Raw genomic sequence first — 24,006 nt, forward strand, 5'->3', positions numbered from 1 at the left:
GTGTTCTACAAATGCCTCAGTCAAATCCAAGGAATGGGAGCAAAGCGAAAAGAGTTTGGTCCCCTCAATGGGGAATAATTTCGCGGAGTTGAAAGTCGATGAAAAGATTAGCGTGCTGCAGGAAAGCGCGGAATTTATTCAATAAAATGCTTGCGAGCATATCGCACAGCCTCAATTGCAGCTGTAAAATTTTTTGCGCATCTATAGTTTATGTCGTCCACGTAAGCCGAATTCATATATCGCAATCATCCAGAATAGCGATATATAAAACTAGACATATAAAGCCATAATATGGTTTGTATCCACATATATACCTCATTCATATATGACGCTATTAGGAACTGGGCATATTAAACCATATATGGTCATATTTGCCCCATGGATGATATATCTATACATGGTAATATTTATACAGGTCCATATATGGCATTTGTGTGAAGGTCAAGTGGCAGAGTCGCAGCAGTGCAGTTGTAACGTTTAGTGATTTCTACAAGAGCTGATAGCAAATGCTACAGGACTGTACCTAACATTAGCCAGCGCTAGACAACAGGGATAGTTGGCAAACGTCATCCAGAGCTAAGCAACTGTTAGCGAACAAATATAATGCACTACCAAAAATGAGCACGCACATAGCCAACACTAGCCGACAGGGAGTTCACGTTAACTAACACTTAGCCACAACGTGCCAAAATAAATTAGCTCCAGCCAGCATTAGATAACCCTAGCCACTGTTTAACCAACATAGGCCAGTGGTTATCAACGCTAGCCAGAATGATCTTACATTTAGCCGTTATTGTCCAGTGCTAGCCAACAGTAAGTCAACATCAGCAAGCAATAGGCCCAATTAGCTGACGGTTAGTCCACATTATCCAGTGCCCGCCAACGTTTGCACCAGTTAACCGCCAACATCTTAAGTTAGCACACCAGCCGACATTTGGCGACCATTAGCCAAAACGAGGCAGAACTAACCAGCTCTGAGCCAAAATCCCTTGGTGCTGGTCAACAGCGCCATGAAATGTCATAACCTTCAAATCATGATAGTGTCAATCATTACCACACATTTATCTTGCAGCGTAGTGCATTTTGACATGTACTACGTTAACATAACGGCAACGACGGCTTCACGACGTATGCATATCATTTGTGCCGTTCATGTCATGATACACGCGACATGCATGCTATGATGTTCATGTCAGGACCTGCCGTTATGTTCGTCATATGCGCATGTGATGCACCTATATCTGCTTTATATCAAGATAATGGAACGACCGCCATGGCAACACGACGACATTTTCTCATATATGTCATTACGTACAATACACGCTGTCATGATGTTCATGTTACGACCTGATGATCACGTTCCTCGCAGTACACTCATGTGATGCCATGCAAACCATAGTAATACCAGGCGAACGAAACGCCCTCGAGAGCAGGGTTGCTAGGTTTGGCTATTTTCTACGATGGTGGCGGCAGGAAAAACGTCGCGGCTGCTTGGCTACTTTTTGGCTACTTGCTGTTTCTTCAGTTCGAGCCAAATTATTAATATCTGGTCACGTCGGAGCCGCTGCCTTTCGACTGTGCGGTGTCAAAACAAGGCTTATTTCCACTTCCCACCATTGAATTTGCCACTTGCATTATACAAAAGAAAAGGCTTTTGGATACGTGACCTGGACTCGGGGAAAAAAGTTGCGTGGGACGTCATTTTCCAAGCCACATTATTGAGGAACGCGACTTTAGAGCATAATTGGAAGTGAACAGGACAACTAAAGCACTCCGCATCGAGGGGCCCTCTGCACTCATCGACATTAGAAATTGGATATCCGGCGAACTGTTCGCGTCATTTCTTCGGATTAGGTACGTACTGCGGCCCAGGAACATCAACTGCTTGCACTTCATCATCACTAAAAAAATTACTGTGAAAGTGATTTCAATTTACTCTCCAATCCCAGCAACTGTGATTTTGAGCACACTCATGCAGTACCCATTTTTATTATTGCCACAAGGCTGTTACTTCTAGTCCTTCTAGTCCTTCTAGTGCTTGCTTTTAACAAAAAGTCACGCACGACGCATGAAGAGAGTGTTATTTTTACAGCAGCGCAAGGAACTTTGTCACCTTGCAAGAAATGACTACATCAATAAATTTTCACTTGAATCTCACCAAGTCCGATTTTGAAGTGTTCATGCTGTACTCATTTACATTTTCGCCAAAAGGCTATTGCATTTGGTCATTTAAATAAAAAAGTGCAGTTATATTCACAAATACGTGGCTACTTTTGACTACTTTTACTACCTTTGGTTCAAGTTGGCTACTTTTTGGATAGTTTTTAAATTTCTTAGCTATTTTTGTCTTTTCGACCTGGCAACTCTGCTCGAGAGCGCGAAAACATAGATAGATAGATAGATAGATAGATAGATAGATAGATAGATAGATAGATAGATAGATAGATAGATAGATAGATAGATAGATAGATAGATAGATAGATAGATAGATAGATAGATAGATAGATAGATAGATAGATAGATAGATAGATAGATAGATAGATAGATAGATACCAAAAGCCCCTTTGGTTCACCAAGAAATGTTTCGTACGTTATAAAAAATGAACATACGCGATATCCGAATAAGTTTGATAGGTTTTACATAGGCTCGTGACACATTGACAAAAATGGAGATGAAGCTTCTGCCGCTCGCAGAGCAGAAACTGCAGTCACTCAAATGTGTGAGAAGGTATCGCCGTTTGAGGAGTGCGTGTCGGTCGAGGTTTAAAATGGACATGCCGCCGCCATACCAGTCGGTGCGACACAATTTGCTGACCGAATGCAAGATGGTTTCACTGGAAGGATCGCCTGTCAGTGTTGCGCGCGGGTGTGACAGCCAGTTATCTGGGAAACGGCCGTGAGGTCTTAGAGAAGGTTTCCAATTGCAGCAGCGCGTTGCGCCCGTCAAGATATCTCCGACGAAAGGGCGAATCGCTCTCTCGAAACGGAGCTAACGCATTTGTCCCGGTTAAGTTGTCTGCAGCACAGCCGATGGCGGCTACACGCGATCTCAGCATGAAATATGAACTCCCGAATGCACGTTTGCGTGATGTGTCCGCAAATGCACCAACTGACCGAACGCTGGATTCCTCTAGCATTTTACTGGACAAAGCTTGCGCTTCGAAGCAGATGTGGAACTTAGTTAGCGGCATACAACATCTCATTTCTATTAGCGAGTGACTTCCTTCCACAATTGCGTAGACACTCCTGCTGAACAATCACATATTTCGCTCATACCCCACAGGCACTCACTGCCTCCCTGTTGCTTCCTTTCGAACAAACGCACCGTAAGACGCATTTATACACGTTGTGGAAGCTCACTTTCTATTGTCGCGAACAGTGTCAGAGCACAGAAGGCGTCCGTTCTGAGTGCGTAAGGAAGTTATGACCTCACAGTGGCCAGTCCCACTGTCATATCCACATGAAATCTCAAAAGTTATAAAAATCAAATTCCTGGCGTATTGGGCACTCGTTTCTTTACCTTACCATATAATCATGGGGTTGGTGCCGGATATTCTGTGGATTCAGCTTTCTTAGATTTATCGTACGCATTCGATACCACTAGTCATTATTTGTTGCTACCAAAGCCTTATGGTTATTCAAAAACTGACATATGTTCAATATTTTACGAAGTTATCTATATCACGTGGAAAGAAAATTAGCGCAGCTTGCACCAAGTCGCGCAAGGCTGAGTTGCAGCAGATCAGGAGGGCACCTAGCTGGTCCTGGCTTGGCTAGGCTATTACCCTCTCAACTCTCTCTTTACCGTCAATTGCGGTACTATACTATATATATGGATATTAGGGGCCACCCGTTTCAGCTTCTCTTGTTAACCATCTCTACAAAATGGTTGAGCGGTGAGTGAGCGCATGCCGGTGCACGATGATGACAATTTCCGTCTAGGACACACGGCAAACATCGAGCATAACATCTCTGCCATAAAAACTGCTTGTGTTCCAAATTTGTTATCTTACACATGTCCAAGGGGTTCATCTCGTGCCCTTAGCTTTTCATTACATTTGCTATAGTGATATTACCGAATGCTTTCAGTCATATTATTGTATTTTATATACCAATAATGCCACACTAACGCTATGTAATAACGACCTACCTTACTTAGTTTTCGAAATTAATGAAATTCTGGTTAACACTCTTTTCTCACGCCAGTGAATTGCTTATTTATTAATCCTATGATAACTATATTTACGATTTTCAGATCGGGCCTGAGACAGAGTTATTTTTTCCTCCTGAAGTAAAGTTAACAGGGGTAAACCTATGCTGCTTGCAACAATGTTGTTTTCTTGGTCTTCAACTGGATGGTCACTTTGACTATTGTGTTCATATTGCATACATAAAAAAAACAGCTCATGGTATTACGGCGCACAAATCACTCTCATCATCCTTAATTTTGTATTCATACATTGTCCTATACATATCGATGTGTTGTATTTCGCGTTATTCATGCTTAATCTAACATTCTTAAATACAGTGCACTTCTCCATAACAAGAAAATATTACCTGTTTTCAAACAATTCAAACACAGTGGTGCGACTTTATTATTTAAACTGCTAACATATGCGTACGTCGTGAGTTTACTACTGTTCACTATAAGCGTCGACTGCACCCAAGTGGCGCTACAATCTTTCATTTGCCCAAAGGAAGAAGCAGTTATGAGAAAATCACTTCTACCTTTGCAGCTATCAGGTCTTGGAATACCTTGCCTATAAGACCGCAAAGACCGAAAACAAAACCGTCTTTTCATGTTTAGAAAATACTTCTTAAAACGTTTATTCCAAATTTTTTTATTTGGTATTGCCTTTTAAGCATATTTTTATTATCTCACCTTGGAGTTTGTCGCAACTGTTTTCTTCGTTCCAATGATTGCACGATATATTATCTATATCCATCGCAGAGATGAGTCTTTTATTTTTTTTCTCACTGTCTTTTAATATTTGTGGAAATATATTGTTATATTTCTCATGTAGTCGCAGAGTGATGTATTAATTTATGCATTGTGCTCTTTGATGCTTCTATGCATGTGACCATTATCAGTATGTTTTTACATTACCTTGCAGGCAGCCTTTTTTCCTCACTTGAATATTATAACCATTCTTATTCCGAGTCTGATAAGAGATACTTCAATCAATTATTCGATATTAGTCCAAACCTCTTTAAGAAACAACTAAAAAGGGTGTTGGTAAATAAAGCATTCGCTTTCAGGTTATCCGATTAAAATACATGTTACTTCCTATGTTGCGTATAAGTATGCGTTTTCTTTGTCTATAAATACCTGCCGTGCATTTGTTTTGAACACTACTGCTTTTATTTTCGTTTATTGTTTTTTATTTTTCGGCGCGAACATTGTGGTAAACGAAGTGTATTAGCATGTATTCTCTCGTTTTACGTATTGTTTGCTTACTTCTGCACAAAGGAACCTCTTATAGTTCTATGACTAGGTATTGTTTCAAATTTTTAGTGAACTGTGAACTTATCGAGCTTTTTGTTTATCTTTCATCCTACATTTAAACAATATTGGTATGGTGCGAACACTTTACCATGTATTTGTTGCTTATGTAGCGAAGCAATCGAACTTGGTAATGGGTCGTCCTCTCGAACACCTCCTAGTGGGTCGCCCTCTTCGGCTCTTTTCGGAGAGAACGCAACTCGCGCTGAGAGTCGGCCCCGCCTTAACTGTCGCTGTTGAGTATCGTCGCCGCTAATAAACCTCTTTATACTTAATATTTTTTTAAAACCGGTACAGAGGCATTTTGTCCGGTATTGCTTTTAGCTTCTGTACCTTTATTGGTGTAATTCAAGAAGTATAAAGTATCCGAATATGGAATCTGAATCTGAAAAAATTAGGTTCAGTGTCCGGTTATTGCCTTAGTTGGTTGGTATTGATCTCGGGGTCAGAGGTAGCTTGAGTTCTGCATTTCGCAGTGCCGAGAGCAAGTAATCATCCCAACATTCCCTCAATTGTGTTTGCTTTCGAGGTTAGCATAACGACAACCCTTGCCAACCTTACACGCTTGTGTCGGTAACATTGCACGCAACTAAGCGGACGAATGGCAGCCATCGTCACCGCGTAGGCGAACGCGTCGCGCAATCTCCTCCGAGATTCTCTGACGCACACGCGGAGAAAGGCTCGGCGGGAGAAGGAACTCGCATGCGGGTGGTAGTCTCGAGCGCCGGCTTGCCCAGTTGTACGAAAGCGACTCGACGCGGACGATACGGCTGGACTACATCGAGAACGTGAGTTTCCCAGCGTCTGTACACACTTCATTCGCACCAATGGGAACGGATATACGATATCCAGGCCGTCTAAAGTGTCGCAGTCACCAAAACGTCGTCGGGCGTTCGCTCTTTCGAGGAACGCATTTCGTCGCCTCGACTTTCGCGCTAATGCGCAGTTAAATGGCACAGAAAGGCGCCGTTGTCGCGAGGTGCACCGTACTGAACGGCCATTTGTGGGAGAAAGGGTGAGTTAAGGGGTATATAGAAAAGCTCGTGGATGGGCGCCGCTAATTACTCCTGCATTCTTGATGGGACCCAGTTGCTAGATGATGTTGTACATACCGCTGCGCCCGAGGAGTGACAAATGGGGGCTCCATGTATACGGCACGCCCTTTCCGCGCACCGACCTTTCGAGGTCACAACTATCAACGCGAAGGCAACGAACACAAGGCTCCAATCCAAGTTCAGGCCTTGAAGACGTGTGTGGCGACGCACGCTTCCCCCCGTTTAGCCCCATTCAACATTCGTATTCGACTTTATGTTTTGGAACCTTGATTCTGTACGTATTGCTAAGGGGAGAAAACAGGCTTTGCAACGTGTTTTACGAGCTGTTTACTGTTCTGTAGCGCACCCCAAGGCACTGAGTACAAGGTCCGCGAGACTATAAGCGAACGTTGCCGTCTTCTGTCTTGGCCTCATACTGGTCATTGTGAGCGCTTCGCTTCAATATCGACGATCAGCTCCGTCGCCGGCTGCTAGTAGCCGAATTGAACGGGTGGTGCCGACTTTCGCGGACACGAAATCGATAAAGTTCTATTCCTTTAGCACAAGCTCTTTTCTTGTGTTGTACTCGTCACCCACATGGGGTTCTCACGCTCACGTGTAACTTTTTCTGTTTACGTCATGTATCGTAATCATCGTGGAGAAGCTAAATCGGGCCGGATGACCTTCACCACCGCCTCGATTAGCGACGTAGGTGCAGCAGTAGACTCACTAGTTCATTTAGTTCAAATCTACGATTCAACTAATTTACTGTGACTAGAAAACGCGGCGTTGAACCGCCTCCTACAATAGGCATGTGACACGTAGCAAGTGTCACTATCAGTAGCAATGAAAAAATCCGTAAACAGGGGGTGGGTGCTCGAGCCGACGTTTCGACAAGTGGACTTGTCTTCTTCAAGGCTGGATTAGTATCAAGTGACACGTATGTGCACATGGGTGAAAAACCAGTATTTAGAAGATGTACACAAAATGAGGTTGAGCGAAGGCTTCTCAGCGCGAACGGAGCGGCCTTCATTTGACTTTCGCACTGTTTCAGCGGAAAACCTTCACTCAGCAAGGGGCCGCTAAGATTACTCTAATATTCATCTGAGTGAAAGCGGTTATAGTAAGGAATAAAGCTTAGATATCGAAGAAACACGTGCAACCGGTATTCGGATAGCCTAATGTTAACCTGCGCAATTCGATCTTTAGAACATCACGGAGAGCACGAATTCTTCACGTTAATGTCTGAAGCTTACCTCCTGGCATGCAGCTGCGTCATCGACAAACGCTAATGCTCGGTGGCACATTCTGTCCTTACAGGAAAAATAGTTATATTGTTTTCTATGAAGACGCGCACCACAATGGCTGAAACAGATGAAGGATCGGCCATACCAAGGATCAACCGCCAAAGCTTACAATTTGAACTGATTTTTCCATTAACTTTGACAAGACAAGCTCATAAATATGCAATATATGACGTTCAGTTGCCCCGCCGTCGGTAAATCAGCATCGTTTTCTGGATCTTTGAAAATGCGCAAGCGTTATATCTCATACAGAAAAGGCTCGTTCGGTATTATCATTGCATCAACATGCGTGATCACTAAACAAGTGTGTATGTGTGTGTGTGTGTGTGTGTGTGTGTGTGTGTGTGTGTGTGTGTGTGTGTGTGTGTGTGTGTGTGTGTGTGTGTGTGTGTGTGTGTGTGTGTGTGTGTGTGTGTGTGTGTGTGTGTGTGTGTGTGTGTGTGTGTGTGTGTGTGTGTGTGTGTGTGTGTGTGTGTGTGTGTGTGTGTGTTTATAGTTCATTGCTCAGATAGTTGCCCCGTTAATCATCTGCCAAGCGGGCTGGATATACAGATGCGCTAGCAGAATCGATCTTGCCAACAACCAACAGAAGGTTGTCCCATAGTCCATAAAACCGCACATTAATATCCACATTCTCAGGGTCTCTTCGATTTGTCGTTCCGGGCGGTCCAGGGTACGCTTATAGGAGCAACACTCATTCGCTAACCTCGCCATGTCCTGCAGTGTCGGATTGTCAAGGAGGGAGAATCGATGAGGCCCACTGGGGCCACCAAATATATAATTTCCGTCAAATAGAACAAAGAATATTCGGGCCCACGGGTATATTGCTTTGTCGTCAGCGGTCTATATACCACATCGCTTATTTACGTTATCGCACGCTTTATTTCTTGCGGCCGCAGCTCTGTGTCATAACAGAGTTTTCCCGCTGTATTGTATGTACCCACAGTAACCACAGACTTGGATATGCGCAGATTTCACAAGGAGGAAGAGTATTTAATGGAGAGAAAGGCGAAGAAGGCAGTCTAGAGCGCGTGCCTGTAGCCTGTTTTACGTGAAAACGGGATTCAAGAAGCCAATGGCGGAGCTCTTTTCCTGCTTCTCTCTCCACCTATGCAGATTACATTCGCGTCTCTCCTGTCTGGTTGTCATTGCTCTGCTTGGAACGACGTATACAATGAGGCTCCTAATGGCAGCTGGCACAGCATGCAGCGGACAGGACGGATTGAAGGAGACAAATGCACGCACTTACCGTCCTCTCTGCTTCGCGCTGTGCCGGTTCTCGTGTATCACTAACAAGCGGGACTTTCCACGCTCGCACAAACGTGAAGCACAGATTGAATCGGAAATGAAATGTCACATTACGCAAGCAAACGAAAAACAATACACCGCGACGCTCCGTTGAGGCGGATCCTTAGCGTAAATGTGCAGTACATTTACTCAAACACAAAAGTGCTGGGAGTAAAAGTGATTTCTATACATCACGTGCGAGAGATAATGAGCCGCCCGTAGGCGAGTACTACACGTACACGGGGAATAATAAAAAAAAATGCAGATGAGAGGTCCTTGAATAAAGGTATCGCTTCGCCAATTAGCTCGCCGTGTACGTGGCGGCAGGAGGAAGAGTGCCGGTGGACGCGTAGTACGTACACCTCAAAAGCCCGGCCTTCTCGCTCGGCTAGCTCTTTAACGTCATCGTCAACTTTCTTTCCGTTCGCACGTGCGTGTCGCGAGCTCACGTAATGGCGAATCCGCTTATGGCGCGTTGCGACACGCCCTTTTGTTCTTTTTGTGGCGCGTGCCTCGCACAGCGAGCTGGACTCGCGACGGTGCGTCATTGGCTTGGTCGGGCCATACGCGTTTGTCACGTACAAACTGGTGCCTACTATAGCGTGCGTATCGCTTGGAGTTAGGGCAACACAGCTGGAGGTTCCATTCTTACCGACAGATTCCACGTAGGATTGCAAATCGCCACGACGGTGAGTCTTGTCATGGCGGGGATTTCCGGGTACACAAATGGTTGCTTCGCGTATATGGCTTCGCCTATCTTGCTTCGCGTACGATTGTACGGAGCTTGCCAACTACGCTGGGGCCCATTTAACGCGTTAAAGAACACCAGATGGTGTTCTTTCTTTCCGGAGCCCTCCACTACGACGTGCCTCATAAACCATATCGCGGTTTTCGCGCGCAGAACACCAGATAGCATAATTATGGGGCCATTTAACGTCCGCTACGCTGATTGGCAGAACTACGGGGCAAACAAAACACGCGTTATTCGGAACGACAGCCACCCAAAAAGTTGGGTTACAGGAATAATTCGTACCACTTAACGCGGCACCAAATACAACGTTGGTATTAGGACACTTGTACAGGACGTTAGTGGATAACGTGTGACGCGAGATGAAGAAACATAAAACTTGCATCCGTCTACATCACCGCTCACGACACATTCCAGGTTATGCGTGACAGCTTCTGTACAGTGGTACTCGAATTACGTCCACGACCAATGAAAGTTGTGAAGCTTTTTATTTACTCGCGAGCTACCCTCGCACTACCCTCGAATAAAAGAGGCGACACTTTTATTGCAAGGCATTGACACTAAAATAGGTTACAGTGTCACTGTCATTAATTACCGTTCACTTATATATGTTGGTTGCCAGTGTTCCAAGTAACTACCCTGACTGCGGTTGTGTCATGGCAGGGACTTCCACGTGTTCATGCTTGTTGTACGTCAATGATGTCATCGAGCGCAATTCTTTAATTAGGCGAAACGCAGGTCACATGCCTTTATTACAAAAGCTTTTTCTCTCTAGTTTAGCGCGGCGCGGGGTTGTTCCAGAAACGTTGTCAAGAAAGTTTTAGTTCGCTGTTTCGATCATGCACGTCTAATGCGGTTTTGTCATCAAATATCTGACGCCGTGTGGGACTGCGCTCCGTGTATTAGATCACATTATTGAACAGCACTGTTCTCATCAGAAAGACGAGCTTATGGTGGCTTGTAAACCGACTAATAAATGTTAGCAGTACGTTCTGGAATCTGTACTTAGTGCAGCTCGCATCTGCGAAAGTCGATTACGCTTGTATACACTTGGTTATGTACAACCTACTTCACTGCATTCAATTAACTGTGGTTAGGCGATTTATTTATTTATTTATTTATTTATTTATTTATTTATTTATTTATTTATTTATTTATTTATTTATTTATTTATTTATTTATTTATTTATTTACCACTTCAGAGAGCAGAGGGCATGGGAAGAAAAAACTCATCAGAGCTTGACTAGGCTTCCCAGCCTAGTATATATTTATTTATTTCTGTACATTGACAGCAATTGAAGAAAAATTGAAAGGCCACACACCATGACGGAGGCTTCAACTCACCACGGTGGTCTAGTGGTTGTGGTACTCGAATACTGACCCGATGGTCGCGGAATCGAATTCCGACCGCGGCGGCCGCATTTTCGATGGAGGCGAAAATAGTTGAGGCCCGTGTACTCAGATTTAGGTGCACGTTAAAGAACCTCAGGTGGTCGAAATTTCCGGAGCCCTCAAACTACGGCGTCCCTCGTAACCGTATCGTGGTTTTGCGACGTTGAACACCCAACAATAATTATTGACGGACTTTTCTGCGAAAAAAGCCGGCAGATCCCATGCATTATGGGAACCAGATTCTTGCGAATCAGTCATACAGTAGAAGCCTACATCGAATTTGAGCCAGAAATTACGAAGTGGTCCGGCATCTTCGTGTAAATCCAGTAGTTTTGCGCATATCATGTGCTTACCGCGCCCGCAGAGTACAGTGGCATTTAATGGGTAAATATCTCATGCTCCTCGGCACTCACATCGAAGCAGAGAAGTCAGTTTCATCTCCACGAAGTGCACACTACGGGACGATGATGAGCATATCATACGTAGCGCTCGAAGGCGTATTCGCGCTGAGCCCAACTATAGCTTGAGGAGTCATAGATGTGTAATGTTTGTTACATTGTAGGGGTGTGCGAATAATCGAAAATTTCGAATAACGAATCGAACAGCGTTCTATTAAGACGAAAGTCTTAGATGTCTCATCAAACGCGAAATCGAAAATTTCGAATAACGAATCGAACAGCGTTCTATTAAGACGAAAGTCTTAGATGTCTCATCAAACGCGAAATTTGACTGTCGTCGCCGGCGTCCCGCGGCGTCGGGGACGAGTAATGCAAAAAAAAAATCATCACATGATGACGTCACCACACGACCTCACGATGACGTCAAAAATCTCCAAAACGTGTGGCGTCATTATGACGTCATAATGAGGCCACTATGACGTCACGTGATGTAACGTAACAGGATGACGTCGTCACATGACATCGTAACTTGTGCAAAGGTGCCCTGATCACGAAGGCAATGCAAAACCAGGTTAGGTGCCTCCGATCTTGGAGGTAGTGGAAGTTAGGTGCAGAAAGCTTTCGAAGGCTGATGGGGCAGGATCAATACATCGACTAACAAGAAAAAGATAGCTTTCGCCTTCGAGTCGTCTTAACTGAATGCATAAGGGACTCTGTGAGTTTGATTCGGTACTCGAATCGAATAGCGCATATTAGAAATACCGAATATTTTGCGAATAATAAACACCGATGAAGGAACTTCAAAGGAGCAACACGTTGAAACAAAAATGGGTAACGTTTCTTGTTTTAATCATCGAAATACCTAGATGCATGCGGCCCAAGGTTTACCGGGACTATCGACGCTATATTGATTGCAGGATGAAGGTGTCGTTCCTTGAAACTCCAGTGTCGCCGAAGCGACAGAGTCACCACTCCACTATCTTCATCATGACGTTCATGATGGTGTTGACTCATGAGTATTGTTATAACGTCTATATATCACTATTATTTTAAAGCTGTTGACAAAATGCCACCTTGAATACTGTAGCCACTGCTGTATTTCAACCCGGAGTTACAAAATATTTCAAGGCTCTGGGTGCTGCTGTATACGAGCTTGCCTCAGTTTACATAATTGTGGTATTGTCGGTTAAAAGTGATCGTAATGATGCTTTGTTAAAGCTTGTGAACATTTGTTTGAAATAAACTGTGAAATTCTTCGGCTGTCTCTAACATGGTTACATTACCGTTCTAGGGCGACTTTGAAAATAGTTATTTTACTATTAGAAATCTATCTGAATAGTATTCGATTCGGTATGATCGCTATTCGATTCCTATTCGATTCGGTCCTAAAATTTACTATTCGCACACCCCTATTACGTTGATATGAAAGCGGATAGCCGACACTGCCACCCCACTTATATAGCGTTGACCCGTTGGCCTGACAGGACACTTGTATATAGGGTCTATTTTCGAAACAGTTTGAAGTACTGGCATCGCTATGACGTACAATACTTGACTGCCATGCAGAATGCCTGGGTTCGATTCTGGCTCAAGCCGGCATTTTTATTCTTTGCTTCCATCGGGAAATTTAACCCATCTGCACCCCCGCCGATTCCGGCACCGCATTTTCTGTGGCACGGGCTCCTTCACACTGTCGGGTTAAAAAGGTTCAAAGTCTGGGTTTATATAGAATGTGTATCTCTTGCGGCATATACCCGCACACCATAGGCAGCGGTATGCGGGTATGTGCCGCACGTGGCTGGTGGAAAGGATTTCATGACGCACGTGACAGGAAAGTCACGTTATTCATGCCATGAGCTGCGAATCGTGTTCGTCATATATCCAACTTGGTATGTACCAAGCTATGAAGACCACGCGAGCGCCAACACGTAGGCGGTCTGATAGATAGATAGATAGATAGATAGATAGATAGATAGATAGATAGATAGATAGATAGATAGATAGATAGATAGATAGATAGATAGATAGATAGATAGATAGATAGATAGATAGATAGATAGATAGATAGATAGATAGATAGATAGATAGATAGATAGATAGATAGATAGATAGATAGATAGATAGATAGATAGGCGAAGTATCTTTGGTTCGCTAAGAAATGCTTAGCATTTAATACAGTTAGGAGCAGAAGTTTACAGCATACAGTTCCACATTAGTAATGAACATTACGACGTCGGTATACGTACATCTTCTGTCATTCGCATAGAAGGAAACCCCGTGCGTCTCTCCAGTCCGTTCGTGCCACGACTTATTTCTTCACGAATTGATGTTAAACGTTGCATACCTCCCCAAGGACTGATGCTATGGCGTTAGCTTTTTGTTTAATTTCGAGCTTTACCAGAGATGTGTCCACTACGTTTTCTGGTTTAGTTGAGCGCTGAGCAATTCGGAAACTCGATTTAACGAAGCGATGATCGCGCTCGAATTTATTCGTTAAATCGGGAAGTTCGTTAAATTTATAAAGGAATTTATCGGTCCTTCAAAACCTAAGATTATGACGTAGCGGCCCCCAAAAGCTACCATGGCACTTTATTTGCCACTAACACACGCCTGCGCGTCTGAAAAGTCTGCGAGGGCATCCCGGACATGGAGCCTCCCAGGTCCATGCGATACAGGCGAGGTAGACGTGAAGCTGCGACAAGCTGCCGATGTGCAAAGACGGGGAAAACGAATACAGTGATTGTGCGAGCAGGTAGACCAATAGAGATTCGTAAATAACGAATGCAACCACCGCGTTCTTGTGGGAGCATTTACAGGGACAACAAACCACCACCGCCCCTATTGCGCCATTTGTTACGTAAAAGCGCTACCGACTTCAAGGAAAGTTTTACAGCGCGAAAAAAAAAAAAAAAGAACACGAACAGACGAAGGGAGGCGACACGGACTAGCGCTGTCGCCTCCCTTCGTCCGTTCGTGTTTTTTTCTGCGCTAAAAATTTTCCTTGAAGATGAATTACCAATTCGCCCAAGCGCTCACGTACCAGACTGTTAAAACCGTTGTGCCTTGCATGGGCGGGGCGTGCAGACTCGTCAAATTAAAGCTATATGTAGGGCAGCTAGGTTGTTTCAGCGCAATACCGTTAGGCAGGCGCACGGGCCAGAAGAGAAAAACCATAGCCTTGTGCAAAATTAGAAAGAATCCTGCATTTTTCATTCTCATTTGTTTCCGGGAAACTTTGTTAAATCGGGTTTAGTGCACGATAGCTTCGTTAATTCCAGTTGATGACGAACATTGAACCTATGGGTACCTGCCGGAGAATGTAAATTCCTTCGTTAGATCGGGAAATTCGTAAAAGGGGGTTTCGTTTAGATCGATTTTTAACTGCAACCCACTTACTTTTTCCCACCCGTCGACCCCCGGGCTTCACACTCAGAAACTCCCCGAACCAATCGTTCGGCGCACAGGCTCACGCCAGAATGTTAGGAAACCTTCGCGCTTGTTTTAGATCGTTCTGCTCAGATTGCGCGCACGGCTCGAGTAGCTGAGCTTATCTTGAGTTAACGCGAGCTCCAGCTCTAGAATGTCGATCACGCAATATATAAGCCGACGTCTTTCACCGGCGATTCATATGCAGACGACCGAGGCCTGTGGCTCACCGCTATCGTCGCATTGTACGCAGAGGCCGATATATAGAGGATGTTTCCGAGGGGTAGGGGACGTCCGTTTACGCTTTGCCTGATAGATCCTGTCCTTGGGGGTATGCACTCAAAAATAAAGAGGGGGGGGGGGGATTTAAACATCAACGTTCGTTTGCTGAAGTGACGCAGCCCTCCTTCCGGCAACCCTCGATGCGGCTTCGCGCGGAGGAGAGAGCCGGGGCGCTTCATTTATGCTTTAGCCTAGACCGGCGGCAGCCGTTGCACGCTTTCACTGGCACATGAATTGTGCAATATGACGCGCGGGGCGATGTTATCAGTTTGGACTTTATAGTATAATTCGACAGCGCGCCTAGTCTAAACATTTCGTGTGTGTGTCCTGCTCTGTTGTGTTGCTTCGTGAGTGTTCGCTCGAAATGAGAGATATTGTTAAGACTATCGGAATCCTCGACTTCGACGACATCGTAGACTCTGCGGTCGCTTTGGGTGAACGCGCGTTCACCGTCAGTGTTCAACTGCCGTTGTAAGCGCGCGAGAAGGAATGCATTATCGGTCCATTTATTAGACGTGGAATGTAATATTGAGCTAGATTTCGAAGCACACTTCCGTAGCGGCTTGTAGTCGTGCACTGTGCGATCAAACTTCAGGCCACTTGATTCGTTGCTCTCCTGTCTTAATCTGTGCCTGTGTGATTAGGGTCTAGGTATAGTGTTCATGTCCTCATGATCACAGTATACCTAGAAGTGGTGGTAAAAATATGGACTTTCTTGTTTGCTCTCTGATCGACTGGGATGTTACTGATTACAGATAAGAGTATGCGTGGCACTTTGAAGAAATAAAGCAACCTTCGCAGTGCACTTGTGGTTGGTTGTCAATGATCATTCATCGGTCATTGAACTTCTATGTCTTAATAATAAATTGAGCCACGTCAAAAGTGCCCCCACCTCCCCGAAGGGAATGAGAAAGCGAATGCTTGCGCCGAGAGTACACGGCGTAGTAATTTTAATGCGTAAAGCTGGACACATTGACGCGCTCAAGTGTCTCCCTTTTGGGCGCCTCTTTCACGAACGCTTCCTATGTGCGTTCGTAATCACCTCAGGATGTTGCCACCGCCTCAATGCAGCACAAACGCGTTTAGAACGCGCTGTTTTCAGGCTGTGCCAAGGCAGCACAAACGCTACAAACGCTTTTCAAACGCACTGCATTGAGGCGGTGGCGCAGGGAGGAGAGAGAGCGAACGAAGAGAGAAGGAGCGGCGAAGCACTGCACTACCCTTCTATTGGCCTCGAGGAGTTACGGAGTCGCCCTCTATCGGACGCGCCTCGATTGCGTGCTAGGAGGATACCGCCGGCGCGCTCTTCATAGGTTTTGCTGTCGGCGCTCTACAAGAACACATCGCGGAAGACCTCCAGGGCATTCTGCAAGTACTTTCGTAATGAATCTGTCTTTACTGTCAAAAATCATTTTCGATGAACTGAAAGCACAAGATGGTCTACAGTCGCTGCTCTTTGCAGAAAACCGAGCACCCGCTTCACGCTGTCACCGCGTTGAAGGCCCCTGAACCGGCTTCTTGCGTGAAAGGTAGTCACTCGCTGAGTGCAAACTAGTGAAATATCTCGTTGGAGTAGACTGCCTGTATAACTAAACGGAGCATAACAGAAAGAAGCCTCAAGCCAGCGATCGCAGGGGTCGCGACGACTGACGGTGCCTCTGCATGCATGTATGATCGTCGCATGCATGTTCGTACTGGACGGTTTCGCTCTTGCTACGAGCGCGTTTGGCACGCGCTGTGAACTTTAGGCCGCAAATATGAGAATTGTGAGTAAAACAAACACAACTACTGTTGCGCGGACGATATGAGAGCAGTTCAAAAACTATTTCCTTACAACTGCTGCTTCGTGCGCATGGCAACTTGTGATCTGCGTCCCGACGATTCAGTGTTTTTTTTTTTTTTCGGTCTAAATTCGGGTACGTTTCAATGTCATTTGACAGGTGTCTCGCACTGGTATTCGTCGGTCTTCTCAGCGGGCAAATGCCGCTGCTTCTGTTTCTTTATTCAGCGCATTCGTTTCGTTTGGTGCTCACACAAAACGTGAGCAAATGCGACGCTTTTTTTTAATGCTCCTTAATTATCGTTCCGTTGCATTCAGTGAACCTGCGTTCTCTGTCATCAAGAAAGTCATAGACCAAAGCTTCACCACTTCGAGATCGCTGGCGGCATGTAGTAGCTGCGACCAAGGAAAAGAAAGAAATACAGTAACGTTTGCCGACTTGTTGCAAACGTCGGCTGTGAACTAGCACCCACATGAACTTGAAATAGCGGTGAATAAAATAGAAGGTATTGCAGAAACCAGCAGCCGCAAAACAGGATAGTAATTATTTGGCGTGTACCCCAGCAATTTTGGCAGCATGTGTCGTGTTCTAACGCCAACAGGGTGGCATCTTTCCCACGTAATAAAATGAGGTTCCAAGAAAATACATGGGGTTGGCCGGTGGGCCGATCTCGCGGGCCGATCACGGAGGCAATGCAAAATGTATGTAGCTTATGAAGCAATGCATGCCTCATCAAATGGGAAGGTTGCCCGTCGGCGTCCCGCGTCGGTGGCGTCAACACTATGATGCAAAAAGTAATCGTCACGTGATGGTGTCACCATATGACGTCTCATGACGTCACATCGCCAAATATGTAGCATCATTATGACGTCGCATAATGTGACGTCACATGATGACGTATTCACACGTCATGGTCGCTTTGCATTGCCTCCGTGATCGGTCACGGAGGCCGTGCAAAACCGCATTAGGTGCAGAACGCTTTTGGAGGGAGGCGCGGGAGGATCAGTACATCGACTGACAAGAAGAAGATGGCTTTCGCCTTCCTTCTAGTATCTTAACGAATGCATAAGGGACCCTGTGCGTTTTTTAATTCAACGTATCTAAACAATGACTTGCGCATCTGCAGCCGATTTTGTGGACGCTGAGACGGGGCCGACGATCAAGAGGTCGCATTGGAGGGTTCTGAGATGGCATCGCACGTGGTAAAAGGTAGCGCTTTTACCATCCTGTGGCAGATAACGCATCATTTGCCGGCGGGAAGCGCGCGCGAGCCATCCTCAGTGCGCGCTGTCTGCTACTCACCGAACGTCGCAGGCCCGACGCAGTAACAAAAGTCTTCGTCGGGGAAGTGCTTGTTGCACACAAGACTCGTAGCGGATGGCTACTTGCCGGTTCTTAGCTTTACAACCCATGCTTCACGCAGTTTCTTGCCGCGGTTACAGGTGCTGGTTGACACTGGGCTCCTTTGGTAAGCGCGGCACTGCGGCACCGAGCGGTAGAGCCCCATGTTCGTTGCCTTCGGAGGCAGCCACTCTATTACAATGGTTTCAATTGAGTAGAAAATGAGAGAAAAACTTCCGAATTTGAACAGACCGCAGCGCATGTGGGACTTGAAACTCGTTTCAAAGCAGCGGCAGTGCGCCACAAGCAGCCGACGCGGCCGCTGAGACCACGTGATCCTGCCAAGCACGTCACGCCGACGGTGGCGCCGGCGGGTTTCCAGTGGTGGCCTCGAGGCCAATCTCTCTCCACACACGCTTGGAGCTCCGCCGAGCTCCCGCGATGCGAGCGCCCTCACACGCCAGAGCGCGCTTCTCCTCTCCACTCACTCTCCGACTCCGCCCGCACACCTGCTCCGGTTGCTAGGGCGAGATAAGCGGGCGCGCCGCAGCTGTTGCTATGGGAGAGGGAGTGAGAGCGGAGAGGCGCGCGACACAGTGGCGGACACCGATGCTTGACATAGCCCGACTAAGAAATGCGTTCGCATCTAAAACAGTTTGATCTGGAGGACTGACCGCTCTCGTACCGTGACTAGAGACTGCGTGTGCGCTTGTTTGATTAATAAGGGACACATCAAGTGCTTAACTATCAGGCCCCGCACGTGACCGTGCTCATTTTCACTGCTGGTAAGCTTCACTACACAACAAAGAGTACCGCAATACATTACAAATGCTTCGCAGCACAACACAGCTACACTGCGGTAAAGCTGAACACCTACGGCCGCTGAAGGTTTTCATCCAGCGGCCATGCTATAGCAAATCGCTTATCTTGCTACACATGGAAATAACGCAAATAAGCAGTGCGGTGCATTGAATCTGAGTGGAAGTGCAAGCCATAGAGATACATAAGCAAAGTGCACGCCGATATATGGACAGCGCGCGCAATACAGATCTTGTTGCGCTCCTAATGATGAATATGCTTTAGTAAGCTTCACCGCTACACAGTAGTGCAACGCGAAGAAAACTGAATGTCAGTTGTGAAGTGTACTACTTGTGGCCGTTCGTTGACTGCACGAGTATCGCCACGTTGCTTCAAGGGCGCTAAGTGCTTCCTGCTCCGATATTCGAATTTCGCAGGAAGGGGTTGATGAAAAATGAATGATAGGTCAAGTTTTACGACTTTTTAAAACGCATTTAACGCTGAAAAACACTGTACAAATAAAAGAACCTTATTTATATTTTCTTGGCTAGGTAGAGCAATCACCACACATAAGGAATACTTGCCGCGTGAAAACGAATTCTAAAGAAAAAAAATATCGGCAATAAGCGTATGACAAGTTGGGACGTACGTTTTGATCGACATTTAACGTTATTTTTTTTTTAAATACTGGTTCGAATGCAGGGGGTCGATGCTGCGTGTAACTGTCTGACGCATTTTATTGATTTGATTACTTATCGCAGGGATCGAACATGTGGAGCCTCTCGGTCAGTCTCTGCTGCGTCTTCGCCGCTGCAACTGCGCAAAGTAAGTCCCTCGAATCAATGCTCGCTAGTATACCATATACGCCAAAATGTGGCAAGCTTGTGGAACGTTTGAACTCGACGTGGAACAGGGAAGTCCTCATTTGAGGCGTTACACGCCATAAAGACTTGGTGTGATCGCGCAAAAATCGATCCACATTGCACGATGTAAGGTAGGAGAGATTAATAGGGTAGAGCGCAGTCGATGAAACCGCTCAACATTGCTTCGCCTTCGAACTGGCTGCGTCTGCATAGCTGCCAGGCTGCATGCCAAGGGCTGCATCCTCTCGCTGGCCTGCAGAAGATGCGGCGGCCCAGAGACATTGGAACACCCCATCTGTGCCTGCCTAGTCCCGACCCAGGAACACTTTAATATAACCACAACTACAAGCAACAAGGCCTCCCTGCTGCAACCCTCACAGATTTGATGTGTTAGGTGTGCCTCGATCTCCAGTCTTTGCACAGCTTGCTACACCAGTCGTTGAGTCCCACAAGGTGGCATTTACGTATGGTATGGTAAAACTTTATTGAAGGATCCAGAGGTTATTGACCTGGGCTAAGCCAGCAGGGTGTAAAAAAGAAGGGTGTAAGGCAAGGAAACACGATCTCCAACGCTACTCACCACGTGCTTACAGGAGGTTTTCAGGGCACTAGATTAAGAAGAGTTAGGCATACGAGTTAATGGAGAGTGCCTTAGTAACCTGCGGTTCGCTGATGACATTGTATTGATGAGTAACTCAGGGGACGAATTGCAACTCATGACTACTGAATTGGACAAGTAAAACAGAACGGTAGCTATGAAATTTAATGTGCAGAAAACTAATGTGCAACGGCCTTAGAACAGCGCTTTATACGATATGCAGCGAGGAACTGGAATTTGTAAAGGAATACATCTACTTAGGACAGGTAGTAACCGCTGAGCCGAACCATGAGACTGAAGTAACTAGGAGAATAAGGATGGGATGGAGCATATTCGGCAAGCAATGTCAAATCATGAATGACAGTTTACCACTGTCACTCATGAGGAAGATATATAACAGCTGCATTTTAGCGGTACTCACCTACGGAGCAGAAACCTGGAGGCTTACAAAGAGGTTTCAACTTAAACTGAGGACGACGCAGCAAGCAATGGAAATGAAAATGAAAGGTGTAACCTTAAGGGAGCAGAGTGGGTCAGGGTACAAACGGGTGTTAAGGACATCTTAGTCGAAATCAAGAAGAAGAAATGGACATGGGCAGGGCATATAGCGCGTAGCAAGCAATAACCGCTGGTCATTAAGTGTAACTTACTGGATTCCAAGAGAAGGCAAACGCGCGAGGGGGAGACAGAAAATAGGTGGGCAGAGGAGATTAAGAAATTTGCGGGTATAACGTGGCCGCAGCAAGCACAGGACCGGGTTGATTGGCGGAACATGGGAGAGGCCTTTGCCCTGTAGTGGGCGTAGTCAGGCTGATGATGATGATGATAATGATGACGATGATGATGAAGCCAGCAGGGGTCGATAGCCGAGGGGGGTAGCCTGTCGGCAATAGTCCTGGCTCGCTGAACAGTCCGGAGTTGGTCTGTGGCTTCCGAACTGGTCAAGACAGTTCACCAACGTTCGTCAAGGAGATCTGCTTTAATGCTATGCTCTATATAACTGCAGATTACTTGTACAGCCCAATTTTAAGGCGGGGTTTATACAGCTTGTTCTGGATAAAGCATCCCCGCCACAGACGGTCATCAATCTCAATTTTCGCAGAAGACATCTGTAACTGTGCTTCAGGAGTAACTCGCTCGCAAGTACGCGGCCGATTACAAGAGGCAGGAACGCAGAAACCTGTCTATCTTCAGAGGCAAGGCCTCAAGTGTGGGTCATTTTCCTTCACATGAAAATCGATTACAGTCCACCCAATCATCATTATGGCAAGGCCATTTTGTACAAGGGAACGCATCGACTAAGGGAACTTGCCGGTAGCGACCTCTGCTCGAGCCGTCAAGTGCCGTATCTGAGGAACAGTCTACTTTCGATCAGCCACCTCTTAAAGGGGTACTGACACCTTTTTTCGAAGGCGAGTGTACTCCGCCATACTAATATCCTGTATGCAGAGGCGGCTCTGAGCAAGTGTGAAGCTCGGCAAATGCTGATAAGATATTTAATTTTGATATTAAAGTCAATTTTTCCATGGCGCACCTACCGACATCGACACTAGCTTGACGTCAGGCTACAGTACTAATTCTGGTGACTTCACGCAGCAGTCTGGCTAGTTGTGATGACGTCAGGTACCAAAACTTCCAAGATGGCCGCTTGTGTGTCACCAAAACATTCAAAATGGCCGCTTCTACGTCACCAACGGAGCCACGTTGCGGAGCGGCCGTCATTGTATATTGTGCGAGCACGTGACGAGAAGCTCATACCGTGTTGTGACGTCAGGGTACAGTAGGAACCGAAACTAGCTTTTAAAAACACACTGTAATTACTTCTTCAGGGTGCACTCGCGCTTAGCACTACCTTTTCTAGGGTCTTGAGGGCTTGGCCTTTCGTTCGCCGCAAAATAACGACAAGTGAAAATTTTCGTGTCAGTACCCCTTGTGTTCCTGAAAAATATGGGGACTGTCGGTGTTTCTATGGTTACTCTATATACGGTGCTCTTTAAAGGTTTATTGCCTACAGCACTGTGTGCTATAAAAGAGATGAAAGCCGAATAACATAAAGTATAGACACAACCCAAATGCTTATAACTTGCCTTGGTATTCCGCGACGTGGCTCAACAGCTGAAACAATTGTCATCACCATGTATCACCCCATTAGAACGTATCTCGCCGATGACACCGATTGAACTCATCCTGGACGCATTTCCCGGCTGAAGACTAATTGTATCGCCTTGCGAAGACTGGAACCGAAGCAAGTTTTTAGAACAATGTAGCCTCCAGCCGTGCCTCTCGTCAATCGGAATTTACGACTGCTGCAAGATCGTTGTGTCCGTTTGCGTTCTGCAGCAGCCGAATGTGCGCCTTTTCAGTGAAAATGTTTGAAAGAAGCACAGTTTGCCGACATACACCATGAAACAAGCCGCTCGCCATCTACCAAATGACATGTGCTTCAAGCGAGATCACATTTATACAGATGCCTCTTAAATTGTAACCACTTCCACTGGTATGGTACTCATTCCATCGTTATCTACCTGAGAGAACTTCTATATCAGACACTTCGAAACATATACAGGTTCTGAAGTTATCGCCCTTCATAGCAACGTGCTTTACGTGCGTCCAGGGCCACCAAGTTTCTTGGCCGTTCTTCTCGATTTGAAGGCAACTCTGCAACCACTTCCGTCAGCATTGCGCCATGGCCCACATGTACAATTTGTCCCTGAGATTAGACTAAACTTCCACTAGACAGTTAATAGAGGGCATAACGGTTTTCCAGTGGCTTAATGGACACGGTAACATTATTGCCGCACATCTATAGCTTTAGGAGTAAGACCTGACCTCGACGAAATTCGTGCCGTCCTAGAATTTCCGGTCCCGAAGTCATCGAAAGACCTTCGCAGTATTTTGGGTTATGTTCCTATTTCCGGCCCTTTGTCCAAGATTTCGTGGCTATTGCTGTGACACCGAAAATGCTGCTTGCGTTTTTTTCCGTGGCAGACGAGCAGCGTCTTGATTTTACCTCCAAACTTCACAGATTGTCTTGTCTAGAATGGCAGGGTGGCGATGCTTCCCTCCACCTTGTCATCCGGGATGGTACTTTGTACCGACTAAATTTTCATGCTGAAGACCCTGATCATCTCTTCGTACCAAAGCACCTTCACACGAACGACTAAAAGGAGCCTCACGGCACTCCGCCGCAGGACTCCTCGGCATCATAAAGTACTCCGCCGCTTATTCTGGCCTGGTGTTACACTTTTTTC

General features: G+C 45.9%; 1 protein-coding gene across 1 annotated transcript in view; it reads left to right on the forward strand.

The window, feature by feature from the left end:
- Window positions 1-20,055: 20,055 nt before the first annotated feature.
- The window catches only part of LOC119386732 (uncharacterized), a 44,692-nt gene continuing 40,741 nt past the window's right edge, over window positions 20,056-24,006 (forward strand). Inside the window, exon 1 of the mRNA XM_037654016.2 lies at window positions 20,056-20,119. Within this exon, the coding sequence (XP_037509944.1) occupies window positions 20,065-20,119 (55 nt within the window). The 5' untranslated portion in view covers window positions 20,056-20,064. The remainder of the gene's footprint in view (window positions 20,120-24,006) is intronic.

This window comes from Rhipicephalus sanguineus, chromosome 3 (genome assembly GCF_013339695.2).
Source record: "Rhipicephalus sanguineus isolate Rsan-2018 chromosome 3, BIME_Rsan_1.4, whole genome shotgun sequence".
Lineage (NCBI taxonomy): Eukaryota > Metazoa > Arthropoda > Arachnida > Ixodida > Ixodidae > Rhipicephalus > Rhipicephalus sanguineus.